This window comes from Emys orbicularis, chromosome 17 (genome assembly GCF_028017835.1).
Source record: "Emys orbicularis isolate rEmyOrb1 chromosome 17, rEmyOrb1.hap1, whole genome shotgun sequence".
Taxonomy (NCBI): Eukaryota; Metazoa; Chordata; order Testudines; family Emydidae; genus Emys; species Emys orbicularis.
This window is the reverse complement of record NC_088699.1, coordinates 20,377,611-20,391,470: the sequence shown is the minus strand read 5'-3', so window position 1 is coordinate 20,391,470 and position 13,860 is coordinate 20,377,611. Positions and strand designations below refer to the sequence as shown.

The 13,860-nt window shown below is 53.3% G+C and overlaps 1 protein-coding gene across 1 annotated transcript in view; it reads left to right on the top strand.

Annotated features, from left to right (window-relative positions):
• The window catches only part of LOC135890772 (NADPH--cytochrome P450 reductase), a 54,853-nt gene extending 42,191 nt beyond the window's left edge, over positions 1-12,662 (top strand). The window contains exons 11-18 of the mRNA XM_065418194.1: positions 1,684-1,800; positions 4,344-4,462; positions 5,832-6,013; positions 7,270-7,419; positions 9,391-9,658; positions 10,497-10,642; positions 11,113-11,198; positions 12,411-12,662. Coding sequence (XP_065274266.1) covers positions 1,684-1,800; positions 4,344-4,462; positions 5,832-6,013; positions 7,270-7,419; positions 9,391-9,658; positions 10,497-10,642; positions 11,113-11,198; positions 12,411-12,555 — 1,213 coding nt within the window. The 3' untranslated portion in view covers positions 12,556-12,662. The remainder of the gene's footprint in view (positions 1-1,683; positions 1,801-4,343; positions 4,463-5,831; positions 6,014-7,269; positions 7,420-9,390; positions 9,659-10,496; positions 10,643-11,112; positions 11,199-12,410) is intronic.
• Positions 12,663-13,860: the final 1,198 nt, after the last annotated feature.

Genomic DNA, 13,860 nt, shown 5'->3' with positions numbered 1-13,860 from the left:
AGAGGTTTGGCCCTGTAAAGCCGCGAAGCTGCGATCCAACAGAAAGTCACCTGATACCAGGTGCAAGGTCACCCTCTGCGTTCTCTCAGTGAGGACACTGGTTGTTCTTCCCCTTAGGCAACGATTCTTTGGGTTGGCTCATGAGCAGCGCCGCATTTGGTAACATGACTCTGGCATGTGTGAAACGCTGCGCACCCTCCCGGAATGCTGTGGAGGGAGAAATGCTAGCTGTGTTCAGGTCACAGGAGCTGCTTTCCCTCTTGGGAGCTACAGGGAAATTGCAACACTTAGAACAGGCTGTAACAAAACACCCCTTTCTGGCAGGAAGGAACTGGTACTTGCTCTAAACACCAGAGGCCACGTTTTTAACCAGGGCTTTTTAACAGTGTGCAGATTTGAGAGGCTGAATGCTAATTTAGCGTCTCAAACACCAGTCCGATCAGGGGTCTGTTCTTGGCTTTGCTACTCAGACCCCTGATCGGACTGGTGTTTGAGACGCTAAATTAGCATTCAGCCTCTCAAATCTGCACACTGTTAAAAAGCCCTGGTCAGAAGGGACCATCATGAGCATCTAGTGTGACCTGCACATTGCAGGCCACTGACGTGCTGGATGGCCTTAGAGGAAATTGCTTCTGCACTTCGTTCTCCCCATCAGTACGAGGGGAGGTTATAATCCTTCCTTATCTCACCTAGGCATTTGGGTTAAATTCGCTAGTGCATATGAGTTGCTCAGACACTATGATGATATGTGCTCTAGAAAAGCCTTTTAGTACCTGTTGCACCTACATACCAGGTACTTAAAGTGCTACATGCTGGCATCTGCCTCTGGGCAGGAACAAACTTACAGGCCGGATTTGAAGCCCTTTCTTTGTAACCTTGATTAAAGCAACACCTGTAGCAACTTGGATTGGGTGGGCATTCTGCAAAACCTATTGATTTTCCTTGGACTTTTGGGGAGGTGGGAGATGCATGAGGGTGAGTAAGATTGGGAGGGAGTTGGGGGTCTCTCCTCTCTTTGGTTTGGCTACTTTTGTGCTGTTGGCGAAGATTCACTGCTAGGTTTTATTATTTTTGTATGGACTGTTTTAAAGTTTATCAAAAGAACCTGGGCCATCACATCTCTAATTGTAAGTGGAAAGAGACTAATTTGTAATCTCGCAGGCACCTGCTTGTAGACTTAATGCAGGGAGCTCTGCATTCGTCCCCATGGGTCAGCAATCAGGCTGTAGGTGGTGACCTGGGAGTCTTCTAGAACCAAGTGCTGCAAAGTGGAATAAAGTGTCTTCCTGCCATATAGGGAAGTGGGAGTGTCAGATTGTGGTGGGAACAGTAATATTAATACCTCGGTCTTATATAGTGCGTTTCATCTGTAGATCTCAAAGCACTTTACAAAAGAGATGGTATCCCCATTTTATAGATGGGGAGACCCACAAGTAGGAGGACCTGGACAGGGAAGGTCTTGTCCATTAATGTTTTCGTGCTACCAAGCCAGCCAGCTGTTACTCTGTGTAAAGTCAACTACTGACCTATCAAAAAAAAAAAAAGAGAAGCTCCATTACAAAAAGGAAGAAAACGAACCCAAAGATCAGTGCAGTGGGGTGAAACTACTAGTGCTTTAAGTTGCACAGAACAAGGATACAGTAAAGTCTGGTTGTAAACGGAGTGCTTGCTGTTCCCCTCCAGCCCGTTTGATTCAAAGAACCCTTTCCTGGCACCTGTTACCCTGAACCGAAAGCTGAACCAGGGAGGAGAGAGGCACCTCATGCACTTGGAATTGGACATCTCTGGCTCCAAAATCAGGTACCCCTCCACTGGGGGATATTTTCCTTAGACTGGGACGAGGTGGGGGGGACCATAAGTGAAGCTTGGGAATTCACGTGCCTGACTCGTCCAGAGCTTAGAACGGAGGCTCACTATTGCGCTGGCACCAAAAGGTTTTGGATCAGGATAACTTTGATCAATTTTTCTATTTTTCCTTGCAGTTATTTCCTCCTGTCTTAAATACTGTGCCGTTTCGTCACCGAACGGCTGCCGTGTTCCACCCCAGAGGTGGCGGTATGTGTCGGTAACAGTTGAGGAATCCCTAGAGCTGCAGTCTAGTGTTCTTTGGGCTCCTTCTTCAGTAAATATGCTAGAAGAAGAGAGCATCGGAATGGGAGCAGGACACTAAGCTTTTTGGCTGCACTTCAAACAGTGCTGTTCAGGCATCCCTCTGTGATGGGCTGAACCCCCTGAGATATTACCAGAGGTGCTGAAGATATCACTGAGCCTGCCTTTTTCTGCCAGCCTGGGCCCCCTTGAACCCTGTCTTGCTGAGCCCGGCTCTTAAGCCTCCTCCAGCAAAGCGCACAGGCAGGGCCCACCCCAGCTGCAGAAGATACAGACACTGAGATCAGCTCTGGGAGGACTCCACTTAAGGGACTTACTACAGCACCCAGATGTTCACACCCCCCTTTGGGGGTACAAGCCCAGAGTTATATAAAGTTCGCCTCCTCCCTTGAAGTGGAGGAAGGTATGCACAGCTCCCCGCCCCCCGGCTTAGAAATTGTATAAACTTGGTTCTATTATAAACCAGGCGTCAGCAACCTTTCAGAAGTGGTGTGCCGAGTCTTCATTTATTCACTCTAATTTAAGATTTCGCGTGCCAGTCATACATTTAAACGTTTTTAGAAGGTCTCTTTCTATAAGTCTATAATATATAACTAAACTATTGCTGTATGTAAAGTAAATAAGGTTTTTAAAATGTTTAAGAAGCTTCATTTAAAATTAAATTAAAATGCAGAGCCCCCCGGAATGCTGGCTAGGACCCGGGCAGTGTGAGTGCCACTGAAAATCAGCTCACGTGCTGCCTTTGGCACACGTGCCATAGGTTGCCTACCCCTGTTATAAACAATAGATAATTGTATTAACTACAAAAGGGCGTATTTTAAGTGGATAAAGAGGTGGCAAACAGAGCAAAGCAGATTACTAAGAAAATTATACAAAGCACGCAAACTAAACTAGATTCACTAAAGAAACTGGTTACAAATAATAATTCCTCACCCTAGATATTGGTTCAGGTAGAGTCCTTCACAGGCCAGAGGTGTCTTTTCTAGCCTGGGTCCAGCAGGTCTTCCCCCCCCCACCCTTTCAGTTCCAGTCCTTTTTGCTCCATGCATCTGAAGAAGTGGGTTTTTTACCCACGAAAGCTTATGCCCAAATAAATCGGTTAGTCTTTAAGGTGCCACCGGATTCCTCGTTGTTTTTGAGATTGAAACAGGCAACCTTATACTTAAACCTCTGTAATAGTAGTAAATGGCTTTGCTAGTTCTGGTGTCTGGAAGGCTGAGGCCTGTAGAAGAGGGTGCAGAAACTTAGCTGGTGTACTCTTAAAGCAGAGGAAGCTGTCAGAGGCCTTAGGGTCCTTTGGATTCAGAGGCAAAGGGCATCTTTTCTGGGGTGAAATCCTGGCCCTATTGAAGTCAGTGACGAAACTTCAATAGGGCCAGGATTTCACCCCTAAACTTAAGTTTAGGGAGTCTTCAAGAACGTAGGATGATCAACCTGGTGCTGTTTAGCTTAGTTTCTAGGTGTGTTGGCAGTGAAGGACCAGATTCTGCTCTCTGCTGTGCATACATGGCTCCCTTTTCACTCTGGATATCAAGGGATAGAATTTGGCCCTATGCTTTTGTGATCGCTGGGGGAGAGGGGGGAAGCTGAATCTAAAGATGAAATTAACCTGGACCAAATTTTTTTTTTTCCCCCCCAGTCCCTCTTGGTTCCTTAACCCTTATTGAGCTCTGATGAGCCAGATGTTCCTGGAAGCTGATGCTTTCGTATGGAATAGTGCGGTGTTCTGGAGAGTGGGGAAATGAGGAAACATCAATATGTTCATTATAACTTCAAAACGTTGCCTCACGCTCATCAGTTTCTAGCTGTGTTAGCTCTGTCATCTGCTTGCAAACATGTTAGATAGGATCTGACATCAAGTAGTGATGATATTTCACTGAATTAACTCTGAAGCTAAGCTATTGCACAGGGGGCATGGTGTGTCTGTCCGTCTTCCTGAAAAGACACCTTTTAAAAATGGTTATTCCAAAGGGGCCACGTAGTGCAAAAGCATGTAATAAAATAGCTTTTGCCTCCCTGTTATGACTAGTATTTGGCTTTTAGATTAAACAAGCACGGAGAATCTCCCTGACCCCTACAGATCAACGCAGATAATAATTCAGTGCAGATTGTAAAGGAGACGCTTTTTGCATGTTCCACTTTGTGCTGCACTTCTAGCTGGTGTGCTTGCACCTGTTTGACTGGACGTGACCCACTGTTGGTGTTGCATGTTGACATCCTTTTCCTCTCCCTAGGTATGAGTCCGGGGACCATGTTGCTGTGTACCCAGCCAACGACACATCACTAGTGAACCAGATCGGCGAGATTTTGGGTGCAGATTTGGATATGATCATGTCCTTAAACAACCTGGATGGTTAGTAGTCCAAACAAGAGCCATCTTTCCAGCAGCTGAGCGGAAAATCGCTCCTTTTCTTTTACGCGTGTCTGAGTTTGTGTGTGTTACTTATGCAGATCAGGGTTATCCCTAGATGAGACGAACTGAAGAACTGCTTTTGATCACGCGATCAGTATTTTTGCAGAGACGGATCGTTTGGTTTCGATCCTACTTGGCCTGAGGCTCTCCGAATCAGGGCAGTGGATTTGCGCCTTCTGCCTTTCCGTCAGGACCCAGATTAGGAAGAACGTCCGATCCTGCAGTCTCTGTGGGGCGGGGACCATGTTTTAGTTCTGTGTTTGTACAGCATCTAGCGCTGCTGAGTTTTGGTCTGAGACCGTGACTTATTGCCACCAAAATACAGATAATTCATCCTAGAAACATAGGGCTCAAAGGGACCTCAAGAGGTCGTCTGTTACATCCCCTGCACTGAGGCAGGATTACTGCCGAGTTTGAGTGCTGTTACATAATTAAGTAGCTCTATTGTGACCGTGCTACGCAGCTGTATGCACAAGTGAGGCAACTGACATGCTCCTAGTTACAGGGTACCAGAGCGAGCCTGCTGTGTCCTCCCTCTACGTTAGCTGATACTCTGCAGCACCAGAACCACACTTGTTCCCTAGCGCCATGATTTAATCAAAGGGTTCGTCCCTGACTTGCGATGTATTGAACTGTGCAGTGATAACGCCCTCGGCACAGCACTGCCCTTACACACACTGTTCTCAGCAGACTCAGCCACGGTTGCTGACCCTCCTCGACGGCGCTCTGGCAGGACAGCTTATAAAAGCTATGAAAGGACACCGCGTGGGGCGTGCGGCCTTCCCACCTACCATTCTGTTCTTTTGTATTGGGCAGTAGCCTAGCCTGGACTAGCCTGAAAACAGGTTGTTATAGGGCAGGGACACCCAAGCTTTGCCCTCTCAAGGCAACTTCCTGGTGGCCGAGAACCAGTGCCCCAGTTTCCAGAAAGTGAAGCAGCTTGTCCACTGTAACATGCAGGTAGTGACGACAAGATCCCGGCCTGCAGTGCCCTCTCGGTCTGTTACAGCCACAGGCAGCATACCTTGGGCTCTTTCCTAGCTCACTAACCTGAATTAACTCCAGCTTACGTGGCTGGTCATCGGGGGAGTCACGGAGCATTTGTGCTGGTGATTAGAGTGAACTACACTTAGTGATTACAGATTTGTTCTGACGGTGCTTGATCCACTAGGCCACACTGCCTTCCATGAAGTCAGTTCCCCTTTCTGTGTCTGTTTCCCCATAAATGTGGTCTTCCTTGTGAACTTCCTTTCTAACGGCCTCCGAGTCTCAAGTGTCGCTGAATTTCAACCTCTTTTCCCTTCCCCAGAGGAATCCAATAAGAAGCATCCGTTCCCCTGCCCCACCACGTACCGAACAGCCCTGACCTATTACCTGGACATCACCAACCCGCCGCGCACCAACGTCCTATACGAGCTGGCTCAGTACGCCACAGACCCCAACGAGCAGGAGCACCTCCGCAAGATGGCGTCTTCCGCTGCCGAGGGGAAGGTGAGCACGCCACTGCTTTGGTGGGCAAGGAGGCTGTTTAACGGGGATTCTCTCTGCGTGGCCTGTCTAGGAATTGCCAGACGGGTCTGTCTAGCTCAGTGTCCTCTTTCTGACACTGGCTGCTACTGGATCCTTCACAGGATGGTCTGAGGAAGCCCTGGATGGATAACCAGGGAGTATCTTGTTTGTAGAAGTTCCTTCCTGACACCTGTCAGAGGTTGGCTTATGCCTTGAAGTATGAGGATTTACATACTTTTTTTTTTTTTTTGTAAATATAAAATATTTTACCCTCTTTGTAATGTAACTGGGGCTGAACTAATTATCCATCTACGTGTCCAAGGCTGATGATGTGTCAAGACAAAACAAGGGGGGAAGATCATACTTAAAGTAAATAATGGCCCACAAACCTTGTAATTGGTTTTGCCACTAGGAAAGGGTTAACTAGGTGTCATGAGTAGTTAAACCCCTGAATATCCACCAGAGACAGCCAGGTGTCTACAAATCCCTGGTAGAGCCTTGGGCAGCAGCAGGTAGACGGGAGAAAAAGACAAGGTTTTGATGAGTGTGTGTGTTCTTTCCCAAAACATTGGTATTAGGAGCCTAAATCTCATTGACCTCCAATGAGACTCAGGCACCCACGTGTCTCAGTCACTTCTGAACATGGGAGCTTTGGAGCCTACGTGTCGTAGGCATTTTTGAAAATTTTGCCCCTAATTTTTGTCGGTGCCAAGTGTCTGGGTGCCGGTGGAGAGAACGAACAGAGGCCTTAGCGGTGGCTTGCCTTGGTTATTAGGAGGGAGGTTGGGTGAACCCCAAGAGTCCTATCATGCTTGGTCTGTGCCACGTGACAGGGCAGGGAGGTAGCGCCTGGCAGGGTGGGGTGGGCGGAGGAGTGTTCTGGGGGAGAAGTTAAAGGCCGCGAGTGCAGGTATCCCTGGGAGTGGCTTTGCTGATGGCAGGCAGAGTGCTCTCACCTGCCCTGCAGAACTAACTTTCCGCAGCCCCATCCATCTCGGTGCAACTCCCTGAGTTTCCGCTACGATGTCCTCTCATGTTGTTGAGCTCCCCTACACAGAGCTGCTCCTTCGTTGTGCCAAAGGAAGGGATGGGAAACCTGGTGACTGATGTCCGATAGAGTCACCGATTTTAAGTCCACGAGGGATGGTTAGGATCCTCTCGTCTGACCTCCTGTGTCTCACAGGCCATAGGATTTCACCTTTGCCTTGTTCTCCTGTCTATACCCTCTGTGCACCTAGACGCTGTACCTCAACTGGGTTTTGGAGGCCAGAAGGAACATATTAGCCATCCTGCAGGATGTATCTTCTCTCCGACCTCCCATCGACCACCTCTGTGAGCTGCTGCCTCGCCTGCAGGCCCGTTACTACTCGATTGCCTCCTCTTCCAAGGTGAGCCTCCAGGAGCCAGGCAATCTATCAGCCCTGGTGAAGGACTTTGTTTCTTGGCGTGACCTAGGCCACTGAGCAACCCTGAGAGAGTCCTCTCTCCCTTTCCACCCCCCACCCCCCCCCAGCCATCCTGACAGATCCCTGCATGGTTGGGCATCTGGGGGCTGGGACAGGAATGCAGAGATTTCCCCTTTAAGGAAACACATCCTGTGCACAGGTGACTCCCTGTTATTCCTGGTCGCAAAGGCAAACAGTACTTTGTCTTTCACACATGGGATGCAGATTCAGTGTCTCCACCACAGCTACCACTCTGGTGCCCTGAGGCTGCCTCGCTCTGCTCTCGCTGCTCTAGGGCCCTGCTTCCATGGCTTGGTAGTGAGGTGGGTTCTGGAGGTAAATGCTCCGGGCCTTGGGATTGTTTTCATTCACATTTTGTACCAGGAGCTCAGAATGGGGCAGAGCCCTATACCTCCGCTCTGAGTGTGCGCCAGGCCGAAGCCGTAGCTGAGACTCAGCCTGGCTTTAGTTCTGCTGCAGTCATAAGTGTCCTGCGAGGCTGGAGACGCCGTTACAAGCTAGCTCAGGACAACGGGATGCTGAATCTAAACTGTCCTGCGCTGTAATTTGGAGAGAAGCAGCGGAACAGCTCGGGCCAGGGATCTGACCTGGTTTCGCGTGAGAGGTGCATCCTCGGGAACTCCCGGTGCAGATCACAGCATCCTTTCACGGTTACACGTCCCGCGTGCACACACAGAGCTCACGTTCCCCCCAGTTGCCCCTCTGGCTGGAGGGAGGTCTGGCTCCATCCCTAGCTCTAACAGAGAGAACTTGGGGTGCAGCAAAACCTCACTCTTCTTGCAATGGGGGAGGGATAGCTCAGTGGTTTGAGCATTGGCCTGCTAAACCCAGGGGTGTGAGTTCAATCCTTGAGGGGGCCACTTAGGGATCTGGGGCAAAATCAGTACTTGGTCCTGCTAGTGAAGGCAGGGGGCTGGACGCTATGACCTTTCGGGGTCCCTTCCAGTTCTAGGAGATGGGTATATCTCCACATATTTATATTATATGATTATAATGCAGGGAGATGGGGACTGGTACAGGATTCAGGTAGAGAGCATGTCATACCAGCACTCCGCCTCCTCCCCGTCCTGCTGGGCAACTAACCCCATCTGCTCAGGGGAAGGGAGATACCAAGATCCGCTCACCAGGGCTCTGGCATTCCTCCAAGCAGGGGGGCACTAAAGGACAACTCCCTTGATGATAGACTCTAGCACAAGGGTAGGCAATATAGGTGGACTGCGGGCCAAAGCCAGACCCCCAAATGCTTTTGCACAGACCCTGAAATTTTTTACTTGTTGTTGTTGTTGTTGTTTTATTATTATTATTATTATTTTCTTCTCTGGAGTCTGGACCTTGACCAAGAAATTTGGACCTTGACAAAAAATAGACGACCCCAATAGCATCTTGTCCTGGTGCTTCTATTTAGCACAGCCTGTGGGCATGTCTGCTCTGCAGGCAGAGGTGTGACAGCATCTGTAGCTTTGATCTAGGGAGCCTGAACAAAGAACAGCAGGGAAGCTGTGACAGCATTGGCGGCGGCCGCTCAAGTACAAACCCAAGGTCCCAAGCGGGCTTGCATCGCCATGACTTCACTGCTATTGTTACTCGATCAAGGCTGGTGCTGCAGTCACACCTCTGACTGCAATGGAGATGTACCCCGCGTGGAATATATAGAGGCAAAATTGTTCCTGTGGAGCCATGTAAGATAGAGGGGGTATAAATTGTGTCTTTAGCAGGAGGTCCACTTGGGTTGTCATCTGAGAGCTGCAGGAAAGAGTGGCTTGAACTAACCGTTGGGTGCTGGTTCTTGTCTATGGACAGCCCATGGGACTCATTCCCCCGCAGGGGCTGCCCAGAAGCCAAACGGCTGACTGCATTTCTCTAAAGCTGCTGCCAATTTTGGTTTTGCTCCAGGTTCACCCTCACGCCATCCACATCTGCGCTGTGGTTGTGGAATACGAGACCAAGACAGGCCGGCTGAACAAAGGAGTGGCCACTACCTGGCTGAAGAACAAGGTGCCCAATGAAAACGGGCACAAGTTGACGGTGCCCATGTACGTCAGGAAGTCACAGTTCCGGTTGCCTTTCAAACCCAGCACGCCCGTCATCATGATCGGGCCCGGGACTGGGATCGCCCCGTTCGTTGGCTTCGTTCAAGAACGGGCCTGGCTGAAGCAGCAAGGTGAGTGTGCAGCGGCGGTGCCAGATCAGCTGGTCCCGGAGTAGCCATCGACTGGATGTGCTGCCTCTTCACGATAGTGCCAGTATCCAGTGGCTGCCAGAGGTGGGCCCCCTCCCATACAGCTGTGGCTCGTTCCTGGGGGGCTTCAGAAGTAGCTCTCTCGTAGCATGTGTGGGGGAGCCGGGGGGGCGGGAGGGGAGAGACTTTCAGCAGCCGTAAGGGTTTGGCGTTTTTGAAGGTTAGAATGTAAAAGCCCGTCTGTTACGGGAGCATTGTTCTGATTATTTCCTGTAAACCCCTCCCACTCCGCACATCCCCCAGTCACCAAGGTCAGCACGGTTTGCTGCAGGTGTGCAGGCTTGTAGGGGGCACCGTGGGCCAATCACGGCTCTCTTGTGATAGTGGGGCTCTATGGAGCAACCCTGGGGTGCACTTGGGACACCAGCAGCAGCCCATTTTCTGTGTTCACTTGCAACCCGGGGTCCCTGGGATAACGAGGGGTAACTGCCCCCTTTTCCCCCAGGTTCAGCTCCTACCCCAGCACACACTGCTGGAGGGGAGCAGGTCCCTTTTCCTCTGTGGGCTCCTCGGAGCAGGAGGTTATGTGGCTGCAGGTGTAGAAGGTTGCTGCCTTCTGCTAGCCCTGGTAGGGTGGACGGATGGGCCACTGACCTGGCTTTGATTCCCTGCTCCGCCACAGACCTTGTCCAAGTCACTTAGGCCTACATCCCTTTGAAAGCAATGGAAGTTAGGTGCCGTGGAAGTCCCATCAGTAGCTGGCTAGCTAGCCACGTGGAGGTGGCGGGCCTGGGCTGACAGCTGTCACGTTGGGTCCCAGGGAAGGACGTTGGCGAGACGGTGCTGTACTACGGCTGTCGCCATGAGAACGAGGACTACCTGTACCGAGAGGAGCTCGCCCAGTTCCACAAGGAGGGAGCCCTCACCCAGCTCAACGTCGCCTTCTCCAGGGACCAAGCCCAGAAGGTAAAGCCCAGCAAAGAGGCTCCAGTCCCTCCCTCCAGCCCATGTGCGGGCGGCTGGACTCTTCCAGTCGGGTGGGTGCTGCAGGAGGAGAGGCCCTGGGAGCTGCCAGCCCCAGCCCAGGCTACTGCTCCAACCGCGTCCTGGCAGCATCGGCCTGTCCCCTGTGCTTCAGAGCAAGGCGGCTCCAGGCCCTGCAGAGTGCACCTGGCTGGGCGTGAATGGGGAGGTGCCCCAGCCGTGGGGAGCGCCAGTCTGCACTCTGGCTTGGCTTGAGAGCCTGCCCTAATGTCCCTCCCCTCCCCCCCAGGCTGTTGCCGGAGAGGGTCAGGCCCACTGACGTCCCCTGAGCAGCTTTGGTTCCCTCCCGGAGGGACATGCAGCAGCTCTGGGACGAAGCGGCCAGCTCGGCGCATGGAATCCGCGTTGCTCCCTTCCCCGCTCTTCTAAACCCAGCTGCCTTTGTTCTGCAGGTCTACGTTCAGCACTTGCTGAAGAAGAACAAAGAGGGGGTCTGGAAGCTGATCCACGAGGGGAACGCTCACATCTACGTGTGCGGGTAAGGCCAGCCCGGGGTCCTCGCGGGCTGAATTGCATCGGGGCCCTTGGCTGGACTGTGGGATAACCCAGGGTTTCCCATTGCTGGCCCCTATTGTCGAGGGGGCTGGCATGTGGCTTTACAAGGAGCTTGCACCTTGAGTTACTTTAAGGGTTGCACAATGTGGCTGGATTCACTTAAACCATCCATTGGGTTCGGTGACGCTCCCGTGTGTGTGTGAAAGGGAAGGAGCAAAGCTCTCGACTCTCACACGTGGGGGCTGGCACCTCAAAGACGGTGGAGCCATCCCCGTCACTGTCCTGTGCTAGGCTCCGCTCCTGGCCACAGTCCCTGGGGCTGCGTACGGGAGGGAGGGTCTGCCAGCAGGTGGCAGGCTCGAGGCCTTGCTATGGGCGCGGACATGGGAGCCCTGGGTTCGGTCCCCAGCTTCCCCTCCCGCCCTGTGTCTCTGTAGCCGATGAACCCGTTGGGGCAGGCTGTGTGTCTGTATGTACAGCTCCTAGCACAACTGCGTCTCTCAGGGCCCAGCAGACACAGGCTGGGAATAGAACCATTGCAGAGCGTCCGCGGAGAAGGGCCTTGCTGAGCTGATGGGGGGAGGTAGAACCAGCAACTCCCTGGGCTGAGGGCTGCCGACTCAGTCAGTGCCCACAGCGGGCCTGGCCCCTGGGGAGCACCGAACACCTCATGAGGCAATCAGAGTATCCTGGGCTAACTGGGAAACGCCTGGGGCAGGAGGAGGGGCCATTTGGGTTCCAGGGAGGGAGGAGAGGTGGCTGCAAAGGGGCCAGGGCCAGGTTTGGTGAGTGATGTGCTCTCACACCTCACCTCCCCTTCCCCCCAGCACAGCTGGGGATGGAATAACAACAGCCTGGTCTAAGCACAGGTCTGGGAGCCAGGAACTCCTTGGTTCTCCCCCAGCTCTGCCATGGACTTGTCAAATAGCCTTTGGCAAGACACCTCCCCTCTGCTGATTTCCCAGGCTGTGAGCTGGGGCAGCTCCTTGCAATGCAGGGGTGCTGTGAAGGCCACTGGCCCCGGGGATTGTGGCCCACGCTCCATAACATGGAGTTTACCTGCTCAGTGTCCCTCTGATCCCTCACTAGCCAAGCTCCTTAGACCTGGGGCTGATCCTGGCTAGGCCAGCCTGGCCTCTGCCGTCTCCCCTTCCCACGGGAGGGGGAGGAACGACTCACGTCCTTGTCATTCCAGCGACGCTCGCAGCATGGCGCGGGACGTGCAGAACACCTTCTACGAAATCGTGGCCGAGTTCGGGAGCATGACCCAGCCCCAGGCCGTGGACTACGTAAAGAAACTGATGACCAAGGGCCGCTACTCCCTGGACGTCTGGAGCTAAGCCGGGCTCCCGGGCGGGGGAAAGAGGAAGGATTCCCCGACGGCTGCTGGACCTGCCCCAGCCAGTGCAAGAACGTGCCACTGAAATGAAACTAATAATCGCCCTCTGTACCCGCCTCCCCCCTCCGCTAGACTGCTCTCGAGAGCCCTGCGAAGGGCGGGGTGGGAACTGCTGGAATCCCCCTGGGTTTTCTGGGGGAAGACGTGTCTCCACTGCGATGGCCGGGCTCACCCCTGGAACTAGCAGGAGCCAGGGCTTGATGACCCCCCCCCCCTCCCCCCCCGGAGCTGCTTTGTGCTCCCGTGGAAACTGACGTGGGGCCACCCTTCCCGTCTCTCCCCCCCCACCCCCCGGCCTCTCAGGCTAGTCGCATAGGCCCCAATTCCGTCTCCTCTCCCAGGGAGCTGCCTTGGTTTTTAACCCGTTCTTTGGGGACAATCCGGTGCACGCAAAGGTGCGCCCCCAGCTCAGGCATGGTGTGGTGGTGATCCGGGCCGAGCTGTGGGCGGGCAGCAGTACTGGATCCTGGCGACCTTGAACAGATCCACCCTGGAGCATGCTGGGTTGGAAAGCGACCCAGGGCTGAGGGCAGCGAATTGGAGAGACTGTCTCGCTCCCTCGCAGGGCATCAGAAAGTCTCCACTGGTAGAGCCCCGTGTCTCCCTTGCCCCACGAGACTTCCAGCACCAGGTCCTGTCCTGGTGGCACTCAGCCTTAGCAACGGTGCTGGGGTGTGCCCCCCCCACTGTGACGGGGCAGCCTGCAGCTCTGCCCGATGGGCCAGGGCCCCTGTGCCTTGCGCACCAGAGTCAGTGGCCTGAAACCAGCCCTGGCCAGCTGAGAGCCTGCGAGACCCAGGCTGAGCCCGCACTGCCCAGTCCTTGGCCCTGCTGCGATTGGAGTGTCTGTAGGAGAGCTTTGGTCTGGTTAGAGACCTGCTCTCTGAACCCGTTAGCGCCTAGCGAGAGTTGTGCCAGTCACTCCTACCTGAGCCTGCTCTGGTCTGCCACCAGATCCGCCACGAAGCTCTCCCCAGGCCAGCCCTGGCCTGGCCTCACTCCCCGCTCTGTCCTAGGGGCCTAGCAGTAAGTTGGCTAGTGGTGGTGGGGAGCTGACGCCCAGTGGCTTAATGCTCAAGTCTCAGCAAAATGGTGACTCTCTCTGTAACTTCCCAGCCCAGCGACAGACAATCCCATGGGGAGGATGGCTCGCTCCCGGCCATCACTAACCTCCAGGGACTAGCAAGGCAGCTCCCAGGGCTGCTTCCTGGGCCTTGAGTCTCCTGTGTAGCCACTGCTGTGGTGG